Source organism: Petaurus breviceps, unplaced genomic scaffold, assembly GCF_028583685.1.
Source record: "Petaurus breviceps papuanus isolate PSGF00001 unplaced genomic scaffold, PetGlider_PUasm1.0 229, whole genome shotgun sequence".
Classification (NCBI taxonomy): domain Eukaryota; kingdom Metazoa; phylum Chordata; class Mammalia; order Diprotodontia; family Petauridae; genus Petaurus; species Petaurus breviceps.
The window spans coordinates 7,372,007-7,393,408 of record NW_027185903.1 but is presented as its reverse complement, the minus strand read 5'-3'; the positions used below and the strand labels follow the sequence as shown (position 1 = coordinate 7,393,408).

The 21,402-nt window shown below is 36.3% G+C and overlaps 1 protein-coding gene across 2 annotated transcripts in view; it reads left to right on the top strand.

Moving 5' to 3' along the window:
- Positions 1-15,376, top strand: part of NUP155 (nucleoporin 155) — a 52,890-nt gene extending 37,514 nt beyond the window's left edge. For both annotated transcript variants that reach the window (XM_069096169.1, XM_069096168.1), the window contains exons 27-35: positions 384-488; positions 979-1,133; positions 4,523-4,652; positions 5,601-5,714; positions 6,540-6,660; positions 7,088-7,198; positions 12,494-12,630; positions 13,490-13,596; positions 14,971-15,376. In XM_069096169.1, coding sequence (XP_068952270.1) covers positions 384-488; positions 979-1,133; positions 4,523-4,652; positions 5,601-5,714; positions 6,540-6,660; positions 7,088-7,198; positions 12,494-12,630; positions 13,490-13,596; positions 14,971-15,109 — 1,119 coding nt within the window. In that variant the 3' untranslated portion in view covers positions 15,110-15,376. The remainder of the gene's footprint in view (positions 1-383; positions 489-978; positions 1,134-4,522; positions 4,653-5,600; positions 5,715-6,539; positions 6,661-7,087; positions 7,199-12,493; positions 12,631-13,489; positions 13,597-14,970) is intronic.
- Positions 15,377-21,402: the final 6,026 nt, after the last annotated feature.

The following is a 21,402-nucleotide window of genomic DNA, read 5'->3' as shown; positions in this document are numbered from 1 at the left end:
TGGCCAAGGGCACACAGCTAGTAAGTGTTAAAGTGTCTGAGGTTGGATTTGAACTCAGGTCCTCCTGACTCCAGGTCCAGTGCTCTATTCACTGGAGCACCTAGCTGCCCCAGGAGTGCGTTTTTGAAAGTTTGTAGAGGTGTGTAGGAAGCCTTGGGGAAAACATATCTCTTGGGAAGTGCTCCTAACACATGACAGACTTGTATTGTGTCAGAGCCATTGATTAACTACACTGCTATACATTGGAGGCTCTGAAGAAACCTCAAATTTCTGTTTATTAATAATGTTTATGACTAAATTAGTGTATATCCATGTATATTAGGTCATCTCAATCATCAGTGGATTTTTACCATTTTTTTAATTGCATATTTTCTGCCCTTTAGTTTGAACAAATGCTTAGATTGGCTCAGCGGTCTAAAGATGAGCTTTTTAGCATTGCTCTTTATAACTGGCTGATACAAGCGGATCTCGCAGATAAACTGCTGCAGGTGAGAGAGGTTTTTCTTCATGTTTAATTCTTTCATCAGTGTAAGGGTTACGCATACCTAATAAATACATATATAAGAATTAGGAATTGTGTTCTCTCATCACTTGTTAATATGGAACAGATTTGTTTCTTTTCTCATTCTGAAACAAGTTAGAGTTCTCATCTTCAATGTTGACAGGAATAGCTAATGTGTGTATGCCTTTGACTGTCTATGTCTAAGTGTTATGGTATAACTTGCTTCAAATACAATAGGGAACAACCTGTTAAAAGCAGCACTGCTAATGAACTTGCATTATGTTTTTAAAAGGCCTTTTTAATGAACATTATCTACTTTTTTTACTTGTTCTTTAAGATTTTGTTTTTATGTTCCTGATGTCCTTAATGAGATACAATTACACTTTAAAAGATGTGTGTTTTGCAATTTTATTTCAGTGGCGTGTACATATTCAACAATTAGTAAATGCTTTTAACTGACTTTATAAATCTTCCAGATTGCTTCTCCATTTCTGGAGCCACATCTGGTCCGTATGGCCAAGGTTGATCAAAACAAAGTCCGTTATATGGATTTACTCTGGAGATACTTTGAGAAGAACAGGAGTTTTAGTAATGCTGCTCGAGTATTGGCTAAACTAGCTGATATGCATAGGTACGAAAAAGGTTTTGTTTCAGTGGGAGAAATAATTAAAGATCTTGTTAATTCTGACATGACACTGACATTTTAGAAGAACGCTAAAACTTTAGTCATTCAGGTACTGCAAACTTAGGATTCATGGTCACTTGAAGTGACTTGGGCTGAAATTTGCCTTTTTCCTATATGCCTATGAATAGATAGGTGGTGCAGTCGATAGAGTGTTGGACCTGGAGTCAGGAAGACTCATTGTCTTGACTTCAGATCTGCCTTCAGATACTTATTAGCAGCTGTGTGACCCTGGGCAAGTTACTTAACCCAGTTTGCCTCAGTGTGTCATCTGTAAAATAAGCTAGAGAAGGAAATGGCAAAGCCCTCCAGTCTCTCTGCCAGGAAAATCTCCAATGAGGTCACAGAGTCAGATGCAAGTGAACAGGTTTTACTATTTTCTTAGCTCAGGCCTTAACTGGAACCTTTCTAAAAGTCAGGATATTGAGAGGACTTGAGAATGTACCATATGAGAATTGCTTAAATTAATGAGTGATGTTTAGTCTGGAAAAGTATGAAGATCCAGTGGTGGTATGAGAAATTTTGATGCATTTGAAAAGTTTTCATGTGGAAATGGGGGCAAGGGGAGGGTAGTGTAGGGAAGAGATTTATTCTGCTTGGCCTCACAGGAACAACCAACCAGAAGAAATAGGTAGAAGTTATATAAAGAAAAGTTTTGCTGGACTGTTTCAGGAGGCTGTGGCTTTCTCTTCATTGGGGGTCTAGAGGTAGGTTGCAGGGTTGCCACCTTTTGGAGGCTGTGGTAAAGGAGGTTCTGGGTCAGGTAGAGGCCACTGTAGTCAGCCTCACAGCCTCATTCCAGCCCTTACATTCTGTGTTCTGTTAGTAATAACCCATTTTCAGGAACCTCTACCTGAGAATACTTGTTACTGGTAGGTATTAAATAGAACTGAATTTGCTTAAAAGTAATTTAATTATATTTCTTTTTAATTATTATATAATTCTAAATGTTAAGTAATTCAAACTGACCACTCCAAATGGTTCAGGTAGTATAAGTGGTGAGTAATATAATAACAAGATATGTGTTAAATAAATTTTGGCCATTTTAACTAGGCTTTTTTATGTTGATGTTAGTGAAGCCTAGGCAATTCATGCTTGCATTCATTCCTCATTGTTAAATACACAGCTTGGATAAATTAAATATGTAGGTAATCAAAACCCCATTTTAATGGATAGATTTGTTGAGGAAGGAAAGTCAGTGCAATAAGAATTATTAAGCAACTTTTATATACCCTTAGGGTATATAAAAGATCAAAATACCCTTAGGGTTTCCTATTCAGGATTTTACCTATTTGTGGTGAAATCTGCCCAACCAAGCTTTTGTCCTGTGCCACACGATGAAATTTTTTCACAGCACTAATATGCTTTTAAATTCTGTAGTTTGTGGGGTTTTACGGTGTATATTTTTCTATTTTAGTATCATCCTTCATCATGACACCTGAAAGAGTAGCAAATGACAGCGTCCTGGGTGTGAAGGCCCCAAAAGAGAAAGAAGCATTGCACTTTCCTTTTGGGGTTTCCCTTATCGAAATACAGCTGCACCTCTTTTCCACATGGCAGAGCTGAGCTAAAGCTGGGCAGAGTCAAGGGAGAGGAGGTTACTAAGGACCAGACCTCTTAAAAAAGATCTTTAGAATCCCTCAGGACATTACTAAAAGTAGTCAGTTTATTCTCCTTCCTAAGGAATTTCATATCACCTTGTTTTTACTTTAAGAGCCCATGGAAGCCCAAACTTAAGTCCAGCCTTCCTGCCTCTTACATTCACAGTGGCTCAAGTTCTTTGTGGAAACTTCACATCCAGCCTCCCAGGGGTATAGAGGGGAGCTTGTACTTACTGATCTGAAGAGTAGAATGGAGGAAGCCAAAGGGAAAAAAAATTAATGAGCTTTGAAGTCTCTTAAAAGGCATATTAAAGCAGAGGACCTAGTTAATTCATGGACTGTCTAATAAAAAAATTACATCATTGGTGTTCATTGTAATGCAACAATTATCTCTTACGGGTATATATAACTCATGCTTCAAGATTTGCAAAATGTTTTATATATATTATCTCATTTGATCTTTACAACTTCCCTGGGAGGTAGGTGCTATTATTATCCTCATGATCCAGATGAGGAAATTGAGGCTGAGAAGGGCCAGGTGAGCAGGGTCATACAACTTACTAGTAATACCTAGGGCAGGATTTGGACCTGGGTTGTGCTGACTCCAGACTAGCATCCTGCCAGGGCACCATGTGGCGGAGGATGCAGCGTAACCTTTCTAGAGTCCAGAAGTGTCTGCTGTGTAAAAAGGTAGAGCTGCTCGTTGTTTTGTTGGTCATGGAATCCCATCTCATTCTTTTCCTAAATGACTTCTTTTAGAGAATCCCAGAAATAGATATTATAAAAAATTGTTTTGTGTTAGGGTAATTGTCACATTAAATATTGATTTTGGTGTATGGAAGGGCACCTGAAATCATAAAGAGTAAATGAGAGAAAATTAATAAAAGTTTTCAGTGAAGATAGGAAACAGAAAACATTGAAATTGGATATTTATTGTTTCATTTCCTTATTATGACATCCATGCAAAATATCAGTTTTTTAAAACATTTGCATATGATTGGTGATGTTGTACTGTACAGATAGTCAGTTGCTCATCCTAGCCACTTGTTTCCTCATTGCTGGGTTAGGGTACTTCAGCTCCTGGTCTGTCTGATATTGTTTCATCATCATCAGCCCCCACACCAGTATTTGGTGGTGCTACCAGGCCAGAAGTCTGAAGCACCTTTTTCCTCTGTCCATGAACATCTGTTTAAAAAAAAAAAAACTATTCCTTTCATGTGTACTTTTTTTTGCCATTTTCTCTTTTTTTGTCTTTATTAATTTGTTCGTTTACTTTGAGTTAACAAAATTCAGTTCCCCAGTTCTTTGAGTTTCAAATTTTCTCCCCCTCCCGCCATATGTACTTTTAAATGTTTAGGAAGGATAGGAGGAAAAATCCCTTTGAGAAGCAGGCTTAAGAAGAGCTTGAAATTAGCTTGGGTGATTAATTCAGGAAATGTGTATAGAAGCTTTTACCATGGTCACTCCTTACGATAGTCCATATTCTTTGTGACTAGTGTACAGCCTCAGCCTGAGCCCAGGAGCAAGTTTGACGCATCTCTTAGATTCCCCACAGCACACAGCTTGTCACTTAGCCACAAGAAGTAAGAAATAACAAAATCTCTGCGGGTTTTCACACTTAATTGTCAGTAGATTAGAATGCCCTTTTACGTTCCTTTTAGGCACTTTACTTCCTCTTAACATATGGGCCCTGGTGGTTGAGGCACCTAATTTAAAGCAACTTTTTTTTTCCTTCAGTACTGAAATTTCACTTCAACAGCGTCTGGAATATATTGCTCGCGCCATCCTTAGTGCTAAAAGCTCCACTGCCATTTCTTCAATAGCTGCAGATGGTGAATTCCTCCATGAACTCGAAGAAAAGATGGAAGTAAGGAAAATGAGTCATTGAAACCTTCTGCTCATTATGTTGCATATTTCAGGAAATGTCTGCTGTGCTGTTTAATTGTGCTTTTATAAAGTGGTAGATCTGTAGCAGCCACAAACTTTATTCTTTGCTTTTTGTCCATTTTTCAGTACAGTAAAAATGCTGAGGGTTTTTTTTTGCTTTTTAAATCAACCATTTGGGGTATCTAGATATAACCAGCATGGAGATGTACATAGTGTGGCATAATAGACATAGTATGACCTCCACATCAGTAAGACCTGAGTTCCAGTCATGTATCAGATAAATAATGACTGTATGACCTTGGGATTTAGCTTCTTAGCACTCCGGGCATCTCTCTCAAGACTGAATTTCTGAGAAGGTGATAACCTGCATAAATAAGACTTCCTTCTTGGGAGTTCTTATGGAAGGGGACATGGGGAAGAGAATAAGCATTTATATAGTGCCTACTTTCCACTGGCCTTGTGTTCTTTTCAACAGCCCTGTGAATTAGGTAGTTTTATTTTCCCCATTTTACATCAGAGGAAACTGAGGCAAAGGGGTTAAGTGACTTTCCCAGGGTCACACAGCTAATAAGTTTCTGATTCTGTATTTAAATTCAGGTCTTACCCCAGGCCCGCACTGCCACCTAGCTGTCTTAGTCTACAGCAGTGATTCTCTAGACTAGTGAAATAACATCACAACTTTGAAGAGATGTTGCTGTTATTTAATAATTTTACATATAGCCTTTCTAAGGGGTTATTATATAAGTTACATGATAATACAGCAGTATTTTTTGTTTACTATCATTTTAGTAAATTATAATAGGTCTTATGAGAGCCATAAGGTAAAGAGTTGTTGGTTTACTAGAGAATTTTATTTCTTAATTATTTTCCTTTCAGAACTTTGAGTCCCTGTTATTTTACAAAAAATGTCTGTTTTTTTTTTAATTAGGTTGCTAGGATCCAGCTTCAGATACAAGATACACTACAAAGACAGTATTCCCATCATTCTTCGGTGCAAGATGCAATTTCACAGCTAGATTCTGAGCTAATGGACATAACCAAGGTAACATAAAGAAAGACAAAATTGTTGTAGAGCTTTTAGAATTTTTTGCCAAAAATGTAAAATAAGGTTATTGGTTTGATTTAGATTACATGATTTCAGGGGGTTCCATTAAAAAGAGATTCCCTGGAGTTTGAAGGCCAGGAAAGTCTTAATGGTTCAGAATCACCTTGCTGGTATTTCCAGAGGAAACTACTACTTTATTTGAAAAAAACAGGTTGACTCTCAGCCATAGTGAAAAATGACCTGATACCTTTTAGGAACAGTCTAACCTGAAAGTCTGTTTAATTTTGCTTTGTTTTTTTCATAAAGATCTCTTAATACAAAGTTACCAACTTCCACCCTATCCTTTGGAAGTATTCACTTTTTAAAATACTTTTCAACCTTTTTCTGCTCATACTTGACCATGACATTTCTTTCCAGTTTGAATTATCCATATTTCTTGGTTAGAGGACGCTTTCTTAGTATTGTTTTAGTACTGTGGTTTATCAGACTCCTGTCTGGGAAAGGTAATTTATTTTTAATAAATAAATAAATCCCTAGCATTTTTTTAAAAGTGGTACTTTCTGAAGAAGGAATTTCCTTCCATAGTCTCAGCTTGCCATTTTTAAAAAGTGAGTTTTCTACATCATATTACAAATTCCGTTTTTAGGAGGAAAAACAAAGAACTTTGTTAGTATGTTTTATTTAACTTAAATAGGATTGATCAAATCTCACTGTATTGGTTTTCTACATGTATAGTCTTCTTTGGCAAAATCTGTCATTTACTTTTTCAACTGTTTTATGACTTAATTTACTTTTTCTATTTTTTTTTCTTTTTTTCTGCAGCTTTATGGAGAATTTGCTGACCCATTCAAACTTGCAGAGTGTAAACTTGCAATAATTCATTGTGCTGGTCATTCAGACCCCATCTTAGTACAAACACTTTGGCAAGATATCATAGAGAAGGGTAAGTGCTTGGCTATACTGATAAAAATGTGTAAATGACTTAAAAGAAACAAGAAAATTGCTAGTTTCCCAAACATTAAGAACAAGTGAAAATTATGTTTACGTGAATGGCTGAGTATACAGTGATGTAAATTGACAAAATTACAAATTTAACTTATCATTCTAAACATTGGTGTATTCTGATGACTGAGAAAGCTGTATTTCTATCATGTTGTAAATGTTACCTTGAAAAATCACCTAGTGAGAGTAATAGGTACCTGCCCTGAACCTCCCTCTTGGCTGCCACTCTGGGAGGGCATGGCAGGAGTGCTAGCATTAATAGACCAGAATATACTAATAATGTTCATCATGGACTTCTTTAGGCCACTTTTATAAATTTTAACTTTTGAAAGGAACTTCAATGTGACAAATTTCTTTCTTTCTTGCAGAATTGAACGACAGTGTGTCAATGAGCTCCTCAGATAGGATGCAAGCTCTTAGTCTGAAAATTGTGCTGCTCGGCAAAATTTATGCTGGCACACCTCGATTTTTTCCTTTAGGTAAGCAGTGAGCATTGGAGATACAGAGATGGAGATACATACATAGAGATATTACCGTGTTTCCCCGATAATAAGACACTGTCTTATTATTATTATTATTTTTTTTTTTGGAAAGAAAAACACCAGAGGGCTTATTTTCAGGGGAGGGCTTATGTTGTCCTGCCTCAGCTGTCTTCCGCAGCACTGCTCTCAGTGGCGCCAGCAAGCAAATCACTGGGGAAGAAAGGGTGACGCGCTCACTGCTGCAGCTCTGATTGGATGCAGCTCGGAGTGCAGCATGCGTTTCACGGGGGGGAGGTGCATACAGAGGGTACCGTAATGTAGCGTGTAGCACAGGGGATCACCTTCACTACAGTAGCAATCTCAATAGGGCTTATTTTCGGGGGGGCTCATTTTAGAGGAATCTTACACAGTAAGGGGAGGGCTTATTTTCGGGATAGGTCTTATTATCGGGGAAACACGGGTAGCATACAACTGCTATAAGTTTTTTTCTTTTTTTACTCCCATGGTAACATCTTATAATTTCTAAATCTATAATGTGATCAGTGTTATAGCTCTCAGTAGGAAAGAGATTTCAAAGTACCTCAATGGACCATACTGCATTAATTGTTGCAGGATGTTTTATTTTTATCTGTAAGTTAAGAGAGACAATAGGATAAAAATGTTTACTTAAAACTAAAACTATAATATCTGCTTTTAATTATTTGGTGTGTGGGTTGTATTTGTTGTTTTTTGTTTTTTTGGAGGGGAGAAGAGAAGGCAATTGGGGTTAAGTGCCCAAGGTCACACAGCTAGTTAATTGTCAAGTGTCTGAAGCCGAATTTGAACTCAGGTTCTCCTGACTTCAGGGCCAGTGCTTTATTCATTGTGCCATCTAGCTGGCCCAGTTAATTGGTTTTTAAAGTGCATTTGCACAGACAGGAGAAAGCAAATGTTTGTCCAAAATATGCAAAATGCAATCCGTAAATATGTGATTATTTCTAGATTGCATTTTGCACAATTTTGTCATACGTTTACTACAGACAAGTTTTTTGCATGGTAATCCTACTTCAGGTCTTCTTCCAGCATTTGGTGCTGTCATACATGACATGACACTTTTGGGCTAGAGGAGCATTGTGACTATCCTTTCCTGTTTGCCACTTGAACAATCTCCAGAGAGCTCACTCACTTTTTGAATGTATTTTTGATGGCTAATATTTCAATTAGTGTTTTTTATATATTATCAGGATGCTGATGAGGATCTTATACATTCCATGATGTTCTAGAAGTCATAGAAAAGGTGCCTAGGCCATCTTATATTTGCTGCTTTCCCTGAATAACATCTTGCCCTTTGGTCAAGAACATCTACTCCTACCATATTGTTGCAAAATAGCATAGGATCTGGCTTTTGGGTTGTTCTCTGCCAGACTCTGAACATCTGCAGCAGGGAGGGTGCTCATTCTAGTTACAGATTTGGATCTCTTACCGTGGCATGGTAATCATGGCATGGCTTGGCATCACCTTAGCTTCTCTGTTGACTTCAAAACCAGTTTCATGCAGCAGCCTACATGTCTTTATTACTCTGGAAGTTCTTTATGGTTCTGAGAAATAGTTCCAACTATGCTGAATCTTTGCTTTGAAAGTTTTAAGGAAAGATTGTGGAATGTGAAAAAAATTGTTACTGGTTACATTGTAGCCTTTGTTGAATAGTGTTTTCATGGGCTTCAACACAACATCTGTGATTACACTGGTACTTCTAATATTGTCCTTCCCCAACTAAAGGAATCGATTTAACAAGTACTAGTTTTCAGTGGCAATTGCCAACCAAAATTTCGGGCCAGATTATAATGTCACTTGTTTGACATATATTGAATAAACTTACAGAGTTGCCTCCCTTGCAAACAGCAACTGCTCATCACCCATTAAATATACGTCAGAAATTAATGCCTCCTGACAGTTCTCAATAAAAGGACTCCATGGTGAGGATACTGGACAAAAATTGCCCTGAGATAGATTTTGTTTCCCTTATGCTTTCAGGTCAAAATGAAGGGAATTAATTATTTCTAGGAATTTGTTACATGGCATGTTTTTCTTGAACAAAGGTCACGTCCAGGAGCTATTCCACATACTTTTTTATGGGTAGCTTTCTTCTACCAGTAATGCCACGAGCAACAATAAAAACAATGAACTTTCTGCCTCATTGAATATAATAATTAGCGTTGAATAGTACTTGTTGCCACTTGGCGTTTGTTCATTTCTAAAAGTTTCTGAGATTTCACTTTCTAAATAAAAAGAAGAAACGGGACTTTGCTTGAAAGTATGGGTTGTAGAATATGCAATAGCACCAGATCAAAGTAATTTTAGCTGTTTTGAGAGACCTTCCTACTGCTTGAGAAGCAGCAGCTCACTGCCAAGAAGAACCATCTTTACATTTCAGACTCTGTAGTTCTTTGTCTCTTTTGTTTTGAACTTGAGTCCAATGAGAGCTAATTGCTCACTACCTTTTAGATTGTCATTTGTAGAAGGAACTTCATTGATAGACTCATTGTTATTGGAATCAGATGAGAGATGCTCTTTCTCTGCCTCATGCATTTCAGTTGTAGTATTTAAATCATCACATTTCATCATCTGATAGTTCACCTTCAGATGAGTTGGATGGAGTATTTCTTATTAGTTTTAAAATCTGTTCATCAGAGAGTCTCATATATATTATGAGTAAGGATATATGCAAAGCTATGTCATTATAACAAAATAAAAATTCTGGAAATCTGGGGAAAAATTAGTAAAACACTGTAAACTATATGCCATAAAATTTTATTTTGCTCTTTAAATAACATTCGCATTTTAGAAACGTGATAAATTCTACTGCTGCTTCAAGGGGGAAAGACTAATAATATGGGCAAAGAAATGATCCAGTAGAAAAAATTTAGGAGCATTTCTGCTTATTTACTAAAAATAGAAGTATAAAGTAATATGAGTCCTTTGACCATCTGATCCTTATAGATAGAACTATAGTTTTTTTCTTTTGTTACTTGAAAAGTCTTTAGAATGTTAAGAAACATTTATAACTAAGCTGTAGAAAAAATTGTGAAGTAGAAACACTTAAACTTTTTCCAATTTCAAGTATCAAAAAAATGTGTCAGTTGCATGTCTTGTCTTTTTGGTGTTAAAAGCCAGTACACTAAGCTAGTATTTATAGGAAATAGATGGCAAATTAGGCTTTATTTGATTTGCTATTCCTTCTGGTTAATAAACTGATATGGATTTGATAGGCTTGCTTTTTAATTTTCAGAGAATTAGAATATAATAAAATAAACTTAACACTAGAATTATACTGAACAAAATCTAGTGTTTAATTGAGAACTCAGGGTTGTGTTAGGAACTTGCACGTTTTTAATGCAGATAATTATTTTACCAAGGTTTTTTTTTTTTTTGCTTTTTTGGATGGCAATTGGGGATTAAGTGACTTGCCCAAGGTCACACAGCTAGTTTTTGTGTTAGTGTCTGAGGCCATATTTGAACTCAGGGTCCTCCTGACTCCAGGGCCAGTGCTTTATTCACTGCGCCACCTAGACGCCCCTTTCACCAAACTCTTAACATAGGAGTTGTAGATATTTGGGCTGAATTTGTCCTAAGATGCAACCTGGAAATAGATTCTTTTTTAAAAAATATAAATCATTGATAATTAACTTATTCATTTATATCTTTCTCATAGAGAACAGAAAAAAAAATTAGTTACTTGAGCTTTTGAGATCATTGAATTTTTTTTTTTTGGAGGGGGCAAGGCAGGGCAATTGGGGTTAAGTGACTTGCCCAAGGTCACACAGATAGAAAGTGGTAAGTGTCTGAGGCCGGATTTGAACTCAGGTCCTCCTGATTCCAGGGCTGGTGTTCTATTCACTGTGCTACTTAGCTGCCCCTGGGATCATTGAATTCTTAAAACACGTTTTGTTATTAAATATGTTTAACACTTTTGCTTATTTGTTCCATTATAGGTTGGTATAGTAATAGTTACAAATATCAATATAACTTTTAAAGTTTATAAAGGAATTTCTCCAAACAGCCCTGTGACCTAGTCAGTTTTCATACGAGGACAGTAAGTTTCAGCAAGGTAGAGAAACTTGACTACAGTCACACAAGGATTAGGTGTTTGGGCCCACATCTCTTGGCTCTCTAGTCTAGTACTATTTGTACAACACCATGAAAACTTTGCTCTGTCTCCAAGAGTTGTTTACACACACACACACACACACACCCTCTATTTTAGGAATATAAAGTTAAAGCTCTCAGAATTAAAATGAGGTGTCTCAACAAACCATACCTATTTTTCTTATTTTCTGAGCAGGAATAATTTAAAACTTTTTATTTTAATTTGGTTACAGGAATATAGAAAAACAATACTGTTGACTTAAGTCTAAATTGTAAATTTCCCATAGGAGTGATCAGTTTACACTGATTTCTATTCTTGCCCAGTTTCCTGTCTGAATGACCACTGACCTTCATTTATGAGACTTGCTAAGCTTTGGGAACAAAAGAAAAAATAACCAAAGCAAAAGACATAAAATGTTTATCTTGACCTTAGGATCACAAGGCCCTAACAAATTGATATAACCAGTCACAGAACTATGTGAATATATAGTCCACAGGAGTCTTAATGTTATTTCAAAATTCATACTAATCTATGACATTAATTTGTAGTGCTTATCCATCTTATGAGAAGATTAACTTTTGTCCTGTGGATAATAATTTAGTGGGATTTTGTGTGCCAAATTCTGAATCATTTGGTCAAATTGAGGAATTATTTGGTATCTTTGAGAAAAACCAGTGAAATAATCTTTTGAATCAATTTTGAAAAACTTAATAATACTCTGATCAGCAGTGACCAGCAACACAGTGACCAACCACAATTCCAAAGGACTCATGAAATATGCTGTCTCCAGATGGACTCAAAGTACAGATAGAAACATATTTCCTTTCTCTGTCTCTCTGAACCTCTCAGCTAATGCAGAAATTTGATTTGTGTGACTATACATATTTATAATAGGTTTTATTTTCTTGCCTTCTCAATTGGTAGGGGAGGGGAAAGGGAGAGAATTCAGCAATGAAACAATAAAACAAAATTGAATTTTAAATTTAAAAAAGGAATATAAATTGAACCCTTTTACTGGCATAAAAAAATGCCTGCTAATTCTAAGTAGGTGACATTAATTTTTGAAGTGTAACCTATATTCCAGTCTAAAATTTTCTCTTTGAAACCTACTTCTAAATGGGTAAATCTGTTCCTAATTTCTTACTGTGCTTTCCCCCCCTTTTCAGATTTTATTGTACAGTTCTTAGAGCAGCAAGTATGTAACTTGAACTGGGATGTAGGATTTGTGATTCAGACGATGCATGAAATAGGAGTGCCACTGCCCAGACTGTTAGAAGTATACGATCAGTTGTTCAAGTCAAGGGTAAGAAAAATACAATTGGAATATATTGCCTTTTATTTGACAGATTTCTAGTACAAAGTGCTGTGAGAATGTGAGAAGAGAATTGTTTCACAGAAGATTTATTGAATGGCACAATTAATGTTATTTCCTCAGTCTAACTCAGTGGAATACGCAATATTTGAAACCAAATTATAGACTAAAAAGCACAAACTGTGATGGCCTCTTCAATTAAAAAAAAAGTCAAATTTACTTTAACTCATTTAAGCTATTCTTTCTTTAAAATTCATTGAATGAAACTTCAGATTAACGTTTTATCTTACCTAATTTTTGCTTACTTTTACTCCTAAAGATAAAAGCCATACATATTTTCTTGATGATCAGAGGCAATAGTTTTGAAATAATAATATCTTAAATTTTTATTCATTTTTATTTTGCCTTTTTAAAGGCATATTCACATGTATATTCTCATTTGTTCTTCACAACAACCTTGTGAGACAGGGAAGGCAAGTATTACTGCCCTTTTAACAGATTAATACAGTGGCCTGTCTAGTGTTAAAGAGCACATAAGGGATAGGGCTGGATCCAGAACTCAGCCTTGTGATTTTCCTCATCAAGGTATCAGTCAGTCTATACAGCAATCCATAGAAAGGTATGAATTTCCAAAGAGAGGTTGGGATTTTCCTGAGGTTACACAGACAGTAAGTGTGGATCTAGGATTCAAACCCTAACTCCCAGATCAACAACGCACCAGGCTGTCCCACCTCAAAACAGTCAGGATACTTGTTAATATTAGCATTAAATCTGAATTCTTTAGCTGACTTAGATGCTTGATGAAAATGTTTATAGTTCGTATTTCTTTGTATGTCTCTTTTCTTAATAGGACCCATTCTGGACTAGGATAAAGAAGCCCTTACACCTTTTGGATTGTATACATGTATTATTGTCTAGATATGTTGAGAATCCTAACCAAGTGTCTAATTATGAGAGGTAATCAGAAATTATTGAATGTTACAATGTTCCAAAAGCTTTTAAAGTTTTTTGTTTTGTTTTTGGAGGGGAGAGGGCAGGGCAATTGGGGTTAAGTGACTTGCCCAAAGTCACACGGCTAGTTTTTGTGTATGTGTGTAAAGTGTCTGGGGCTGGATCCGAACCCAAGGTCCTCCTGACTTCAGGGCCGGTGCTCTACTCACTGTGCCACCTAGCCTCCCCCCAAAAGCTTTTAAAACTCTTAAGATAAAGTTCTTGCAGTAAGAATTTGAAATGGGAAAAGTTGTAAAGCTTTTTCCTTTTGACTAAGTGGATCAATTTGACACAATACAAATTAACTGTTAAAAATTACTCTCTATTGTTGTAATTGACTTCCTTATGCTTTGCTGTTAATATTCTTCTGTTCTTAGAAATTTATAAGGAGTACTTGTAAGTAAACTTGTATTTTCAGCCCTTTCTCAATACCATAGTCTTTAAACTAACTCATCTAATCATGTAGTAATATAGCCCCCTAGGATATTTAAGTTCTGTGTATACCCAGGTTGACAAAACTCAACAGGTGTTAATAATGAATTCGAGGCACACTCTTTCATATTAACCTAGCAAAGGTTTTTCCAGTTCTCATTACTCCTAATTTTTTATTTACATATCAACTAGTCCATGCTAAAAAAGAAATAGAGAAGGGAAATAGAATGAAACAATCCAATTCTATTTTAATTTTGAAAGCTGTTTAAGAAAAATCTGGTTTGTTTCTAAAGATTATAACTGTACCCCACCCCCAGCAAAATCATATTAGGGACTGTTGCTCTAAAATTTAAGTTTCTCTCTCATCTTTAATGCTGCAGTATTCCTAATTTCAGTGGATTTTATGCATCTGGTCATTATTCTCATTCCCATAATGACCACTTTAAAAACCTTAGAAAAATGTATCGACATAAATTACCAAGGATGTTGTCTATAAAATTCATTTCCCTTCATTCCCTTGACTTGTTTTTACTCATTTTCTCCCCCGTTTTGTTTTCTCCCCCCTTTTGTTTCTAGAGTTAGAGATGAGCATAGCAATGTCTAATATGCTATCCATCCTGGCTCACCTTTAGTTCAAGTATCCCCTTTTACTAAATGATTATTATTATATATCTAAAAGTACCTAAAAACTTGAAAGCAACACTTATCAACATTTCCCTAACTTTACTGATTATTTCCCTAATTTTACTTTCTGTAATTCTGTTATTTGTCATTTATCTCTTATGTGTACATTCCATTTCTACTTACCTTTGATTTAAGAAAAAGAAAAAAAGCACCTGGATATAAGACCATGTAAGAAATGTTTCTAAGTATAGAAACTGATAAACTTGTATTATTTTTTTTTTACAGACGACGTTTTACAAATCTCTGCATGGATGCTGTTTGCTGTTATCTTGTTGAACTCCAGTCTATGAGCTCAACTCTATCAGTACAAGCTAGCACTGGGAATTTTAAATCTCTTCAGGCTAAATTAGAACGACTTCATTAATTACTATGATAGAAATGGACTATAAATATGTGTTCTTTGAGCTGTAAAATAAAGGTTCAGATATATGTAACCTAATCCAGAAGAATAGCTACCCCAGAAGACTTAGAGAATTAAGTGCATTGTACAATCAATTGGATTGTATGGTTTCTGTGTTCTTAACTTTCTTGTATGTACAAGTGGTAGAAAATATGCCGAATGACTTGTTAGTCCTTTTAAAAAAAAATGATTTTTTATGCAGTCAAAATAACATGTGTTGCCAAACTAAAACCTGTTTTGAAGTCTCTTTTCACACCTCATTATACATAGAGATTAAGATGGCACTCTGGGTGTGTGTCTGTTTTACATATAAATATGTGCCTTGTTTGTGATTTTTATAGTTTAAACACTCAGGGTTATCCTAAAAATATTTATATTTAAGAGATGTTAGCAGACTTTCTTCCCTAGATGTCAGGTGGGAGGTTTGTGGGTATTGATTTACATTTATTTCTTAACATAGTTGATGTGTTGATTAGTGTTGCTGAATTGCTTTTTTTAACAGATGGTTTACTGGAGAAGGTGGGGATGGGGTGTATTAGGAAATTAATTTAATGAAAACAAGACTTCAAGATAAATGATATAAATTGTTTTAAAAAGGATTATCGGAGCAGGCAGCTAGGCCAGTTCCTGAATGATGGTTCAGAGGGAAAGTGAATGGTTTTGGAAAAATCTACAGGGAGTCTCAGCTGGAATGACCAAGTGATAGGTTGCAGAGAAGTTAGGCTATTCATTTACCCCCTGAAATTTATATATTAAGAGACAAGTAACCAAAAAAATAATGCAATTTCCCCCCATTCTACCATGAGCAAAGCTGAATAACAAAAATGCATTTTTTTTAAATAGCCTGTAACAAATGGTAACAGGTTAAATATCAGAAGCAAAAAAGGTAAAGAATAAACTAAGTTAATCGTAGAGATATCCTCAAATGAATAATCATCACAGTCAATATTTTTATAGCACTTTACAATTACAGAATTCTATATATGCGGTATGTCTCCTGACCTTTCAACCCTTTAAGGTAGTTGGCATTATCCCCATTTTATAATAATTAAACTTAGTCTAATCTTAAGTAAAAGATTTGTCCATAGTAACACAATGTCAGAAATGGGATTTCTTTCTTTTGATTCCTCGTATTCAGTTCTTTAAAATGATAGCTAAGTAATTTAAGCAATAAGTAACACTATGAAAATCACCAGAGGAAATAGCTTATAAAAATTTCAAAATTAAGACAAAAACTGAAGCAAGAATTACCAGTTCCTAAAAATGATCAGGAGGAAATAGTGGAGAAAATATGAAAAGACATGTGGTAGACCAGTGGTGTAACTCAAATAGAAACAGGCCCTAAATCATGCTTTGTATCAATGCAGAAAACCACATATTTACAGGATCTATATTCTATTGAATTTTTATCTGTTAAAATATTCCCCAATTACATTTTAATCTGGTTCACATCAGAATATAACTACATGTTTGACATCTCTGTAGTACAAGATTAAGTTTGGGCTCAGAAAGACCTGGGTTTAAGCCTTTGTTCTGACACACTATATGACTATGGGTAAGACATTTAAATTTAGTACCCCAGACAACTTTAAGAATGTATTATGGATGAGTTACCCATCTTTAGTGGAAGGAATTCCATACGCTGAATTATAGGTACTCACCCCTCCTGCCAGAGAAAAAAAAAGACATACTTTTTAAAACCTGAAAAAAAAATCAATAGAAGCAATTGCCAGACTGCACTAGAAAATAATATATATCATCAGATTTTTTTAAAAGCCTGTAAAAGTTATAAAAGAATACAGATATAAATGACAATTTTAAGTAATAGATCAAGAAGTGTTAAACCTCTGGCTTTCTGACTTGAAAAATTAAGAAAATTCAAAGATTCTACAGATAATGTTCCAATCAAGAAAATCCTGTAGAGTTCAAAAAACATTAATAATAGATAAGGATAGGGATAGCAACTGGACCATTGACTTTATTGGTATAAGGAGCTTACAGATTAAAAAATTCCCGTCTAATAATGCAGATCTAGACCTCTGCAACTTGAAGTCTTTAGTTGCCTAAAGCCTTAAAGTTAAATGGCTTGCACTATTATATAGAGACAAAATTGAAAAGGCTGACAAAATTCATAATTCAGTTGTTTAGCTATATTACAATTACAATTAGAAATATAAAGAAAAATTGCTGCAAGCTGTAAGAGAAAAATGTCAAGGAATATTAGTATACAATCAGATCTTTTATTGATGCCTTTTGTTTTTATATCTCATTTCTGATACCTCTACTACACCAGCATAGATTTTCTTAAGAGTGTTATTGTTTTGGTCCAGCCTCTCTTCTCAACTTATCATCTTAAATGCTATTTATACTTATGGCACATCAGAGACAGGTTGTAGGATTGAACTATTGTTCAGCAGACATTAATGAGATCATGTTAGGAACAGTGACAAATTTGTTCCATGTGTGTGCGTGCAAAATCCTATTGGTTTAATTTATTAATGCCCTTGAAATGATGTGGCTTAGTTGGGTTTCATTCCCAGTCTTCACAGATGCTTACACATAAGAGAAGAAACTTAAAAAAAAAAATGTTGACTTTACTATACCCCATAGATCATCCTATATTTCCTTCTTTCCTCACTAAACTAGAAGAAATTGTTCATATTAATTTTTTCCCTTTCCTCAGTCCTTTGAAATTTAGCTTCTAACCTCATCACTCTACTGAAATTGCTTCCTCCAAAGTATTTAATGACCTCTTTCTTAATTGCCAAATTTTATGGTCCTAATTTTGTTATTTCTCTGCTGCATTTGACACAATTTGCTACTCTATCCTCCTAACATTCTTCTCAGTTTTTGTGACACTTCCCTCACAGTACATCTACCTATCTGATTGCTCCTTCCCAAATCTCCTATCCTGGCTCGATCCATAGCCTGCCTCTGACTGTGGGTATTCACCAAGGCTCTAACCTGTGCCCTCTTGTCTCTATATTCGTTTGATGACCTCATTAGCTCCCATGGCTGAAAAGTCTTTTCCCATGAAAAGATGGGGACAGGAGGAGGGGGGTATGGCTGGGTAGAGAGGAGTAAATGACATGATAGTTAGGGGTACTTGAAGGACCATATTGTGAAAGAGGACTTAGATCAGCCACATCTCCAGAGCTTCAGTCCCTCATCGCCAAGTACCTATTGGACATTTCAGACTGGATGTCCCAAAGACTTTACAAACGTAACATATCCAAAACAGAATACATTATCTTTTCCACAGAATCTACCCCTTTTCTAAGCTTTTCTATTTGTGTTAGGTACCATCCTTCCCATGTTCGTAATCTAAGTGATATCTTCCACTCCTTACTCTCCTTCATTCTATTCAGTCACCAAATCCTTGTTCCTACCACCTCAACATATCTCACCTCTGACTGCCCTTTACTCTCTACTCACACAGGCACATCTTAACACCTCTCACCTAGACTCTTCCAATGACTTTTTTTTTCTTTTTGGGGGAGAAAAGGCAGGGTAATTAGGGTTAAGTGACTTACCCAAGGTCACATGGCTAGTAAGTGTTAAGTGTCTGAGGCCAGATTTGAACTCAGGTCCTCCTGACTCCCAGGTCTGGTGTTCTATTCACTGCACCACCTAGCTGCCCCTGCAATGACCTTCCAATTGGTCTCTCTGCCTTCAAGTCTCTCCCTGCTCTAATCCATCACACACACACACAAAGTACACATCTAACCATGTCACTCCCCTCTTTAATAAACTCTGATATCTCTTTGTAGGGTCCAATAAAAACTGTTTTCTTTTAAAGCCCTTTACAACCTCACCCCAACCTAACTTTTCAGCCTCATTATTTATTACTCCTTTTCCTGTATCCTATCATTTAACTAGTCTGTCCTCCCTGTTCTTCACACACAGCACTGGCTCTTCTCTGCATGGGGTGCATTTCTAAGTAAATAGGTAGTCAAGACGGAACCTACCCGTGTTTCCCCGATAATAAGACCTATCCCGAAAATAAGCCCTCCCCTTACTGTGTAAGATTCCTCCAAAATAAGCCCTATTGAGATTGCTACTGTAGTGAAGGTGATCCCCTGCGCTACACGCTACATTACGGTACCCTCTGTATGCACCGTCCCCGCACGCGCCCCCCCCCCCCCCCCCCCCCCCCCGTACTCCACCCATCCCACACCCCCCCCCCCCCCGTGAAACGCACGCCGCGCTCCGAGCTGCATCCAATCAGAGCTGCAGCAGTGAGCGCGTCATCCTGTTCTTCCCCAGTGATTTGCTTATTGAATAAAGGTACATTTTTTTGTTCACATTTACCTGTTTATTAAAATTGCTGTCAATGTTCATTAAAATAAGCCCTCCCCTGAAAATAAGCCCTCTGGTGTTTTTCTGTCCAAAAAATAATAAGACAGTGTCTTATTATCGGGGAAACATGGGGCAAGTAAGGAGGAAGAAAGACAGATGCCCTTCATGAATTGCCATTCCCTAGCCTGGTAAACGTCCCCAGGTGCTGAAAGAATTAGCTGGTATGACTAGTGAGCCACTGCCAGTGATACTTGAAAGACGGAAAATGGGATAGACAGCACAAGACAAGAAAGTATTAATGTCCCAATTTTCAGAAAATGGAAGACAGCAGAGCCTGCAAACTAAAAAAAAAATGATGTTACCTTAACTGAAAATACTAGGATGATTCATTAAAGAGATGGTGGATAAACTTCTAGGAAAGGAAATAGTAAGCTACAAAGAGCTAACACGACTTCAAGAACAGATCATGTAAGACTAACTTCAGTCCTCTGACAAGATCACTAGAACTAGTAAATGGAATGTCATAAAAAAGATTTTTTATTAGCTTTTGATAAAGCATTTCAATTTTTGTAGAAAAAAGGAGAGATCCAGATCACTCAATAATACAGTCAGAGGGATTCAGATCTGTTTGAATGGTTGTCATTGCAGGAAGTCTTCAGTGGAGAACCATAGGGGATCAGCTCTGTTCAGATCTGTTCAGATCTGTGCTGTTCAAGGGTTTTATGGATGGCTTAGAAAGTCACAGATGACATAATCATGAAATTTTCAGATGTCACATGACAGAAGGATAAAAAACATAATGAATGATGGGTTCAGGATCCAAAAGGCGTGACAGGCTGGAAACATACTTTAATAAGATAAAATTCAAAAGGGATAGAATCTTGAACTTGAGTACATCAAAAATCAACTTCACAAGTATGAAATAGGGAGTCATAGAACCATTTTTCTGAATTAAAAAAAAAAGATCTGGGGGCTCTTAGTGGATTGCAAACTCAATATGAGGCAGCCAAAAAAAAAAAAAACCTAATCCAATTTTGAGCTACATTAAAAAGGATAAGGCTACTCATATGTACAAAAATGTTTATACCAGCTCTTTTTGTGGTGGCAAAGAATTGGAAATTAAGGGGGTGCCCATCAATTGGGGAATGGCTGAACAAGTTGTGGTATATGCATGTTATGGAATACTATTGTGCTATAAGAAACAAGGAACGGATGGACTTCATATTTACCTGGAGAGGCTTATACGAACTGATGCTGAGTGAGAAGAGTAGAACCAGGAGAAATTTGTACACAATTACAGACACAACGTTATGTGTGATGACCAACTTTGATACACTGGACTCTTCTCAGCAATGCAGTGATATAAGTCAATCCCAAAAGACTCATGATGGAAAGAAATGTGTGCATCTAGAGAAAGAACTAGAAAGAACTGAGTTTATATCCAGATGGAAGCAAAATACCTGATCTTTTTCCTTTTCTTGTTTGGTTTTATGTCCTCTTTACCATTTTTCATTCCAGCTGGTACAATCCATCCTTATAACCTGACTGATGTATGATGTGAAAGTATTTACAGATCCTATACTTGACTATATGCCGCCATGGGGGGGAGGAAAGAGAGGGGGACAAAATGTGAAACTCAAGGAATTGTGGAATTGAATCTTGTAAACTAAAAGTAAACAAATTAATTAAAAAAAAAAAGGAATAAGGCTTTCCAGGAACAGGTGGATTATCGTTCCATTGCACTCTACTCTCATTAGACCTCATCAACAGATTGTATTCAGTTTTGGGCACCATAATTTAACGATATTGATAAGCTGAAGGAAGAGTGTCCAAAGGAGGGCAACCAAAATAGGAAAGGACTTAACAGGATGAATTGGAAGGAACTAAAAATGTTTAAACTGAAAAAGACTCGGAGGGGCGGGGGCAGAGGCTGGGTAGAGAGGAGTATGATGACATGA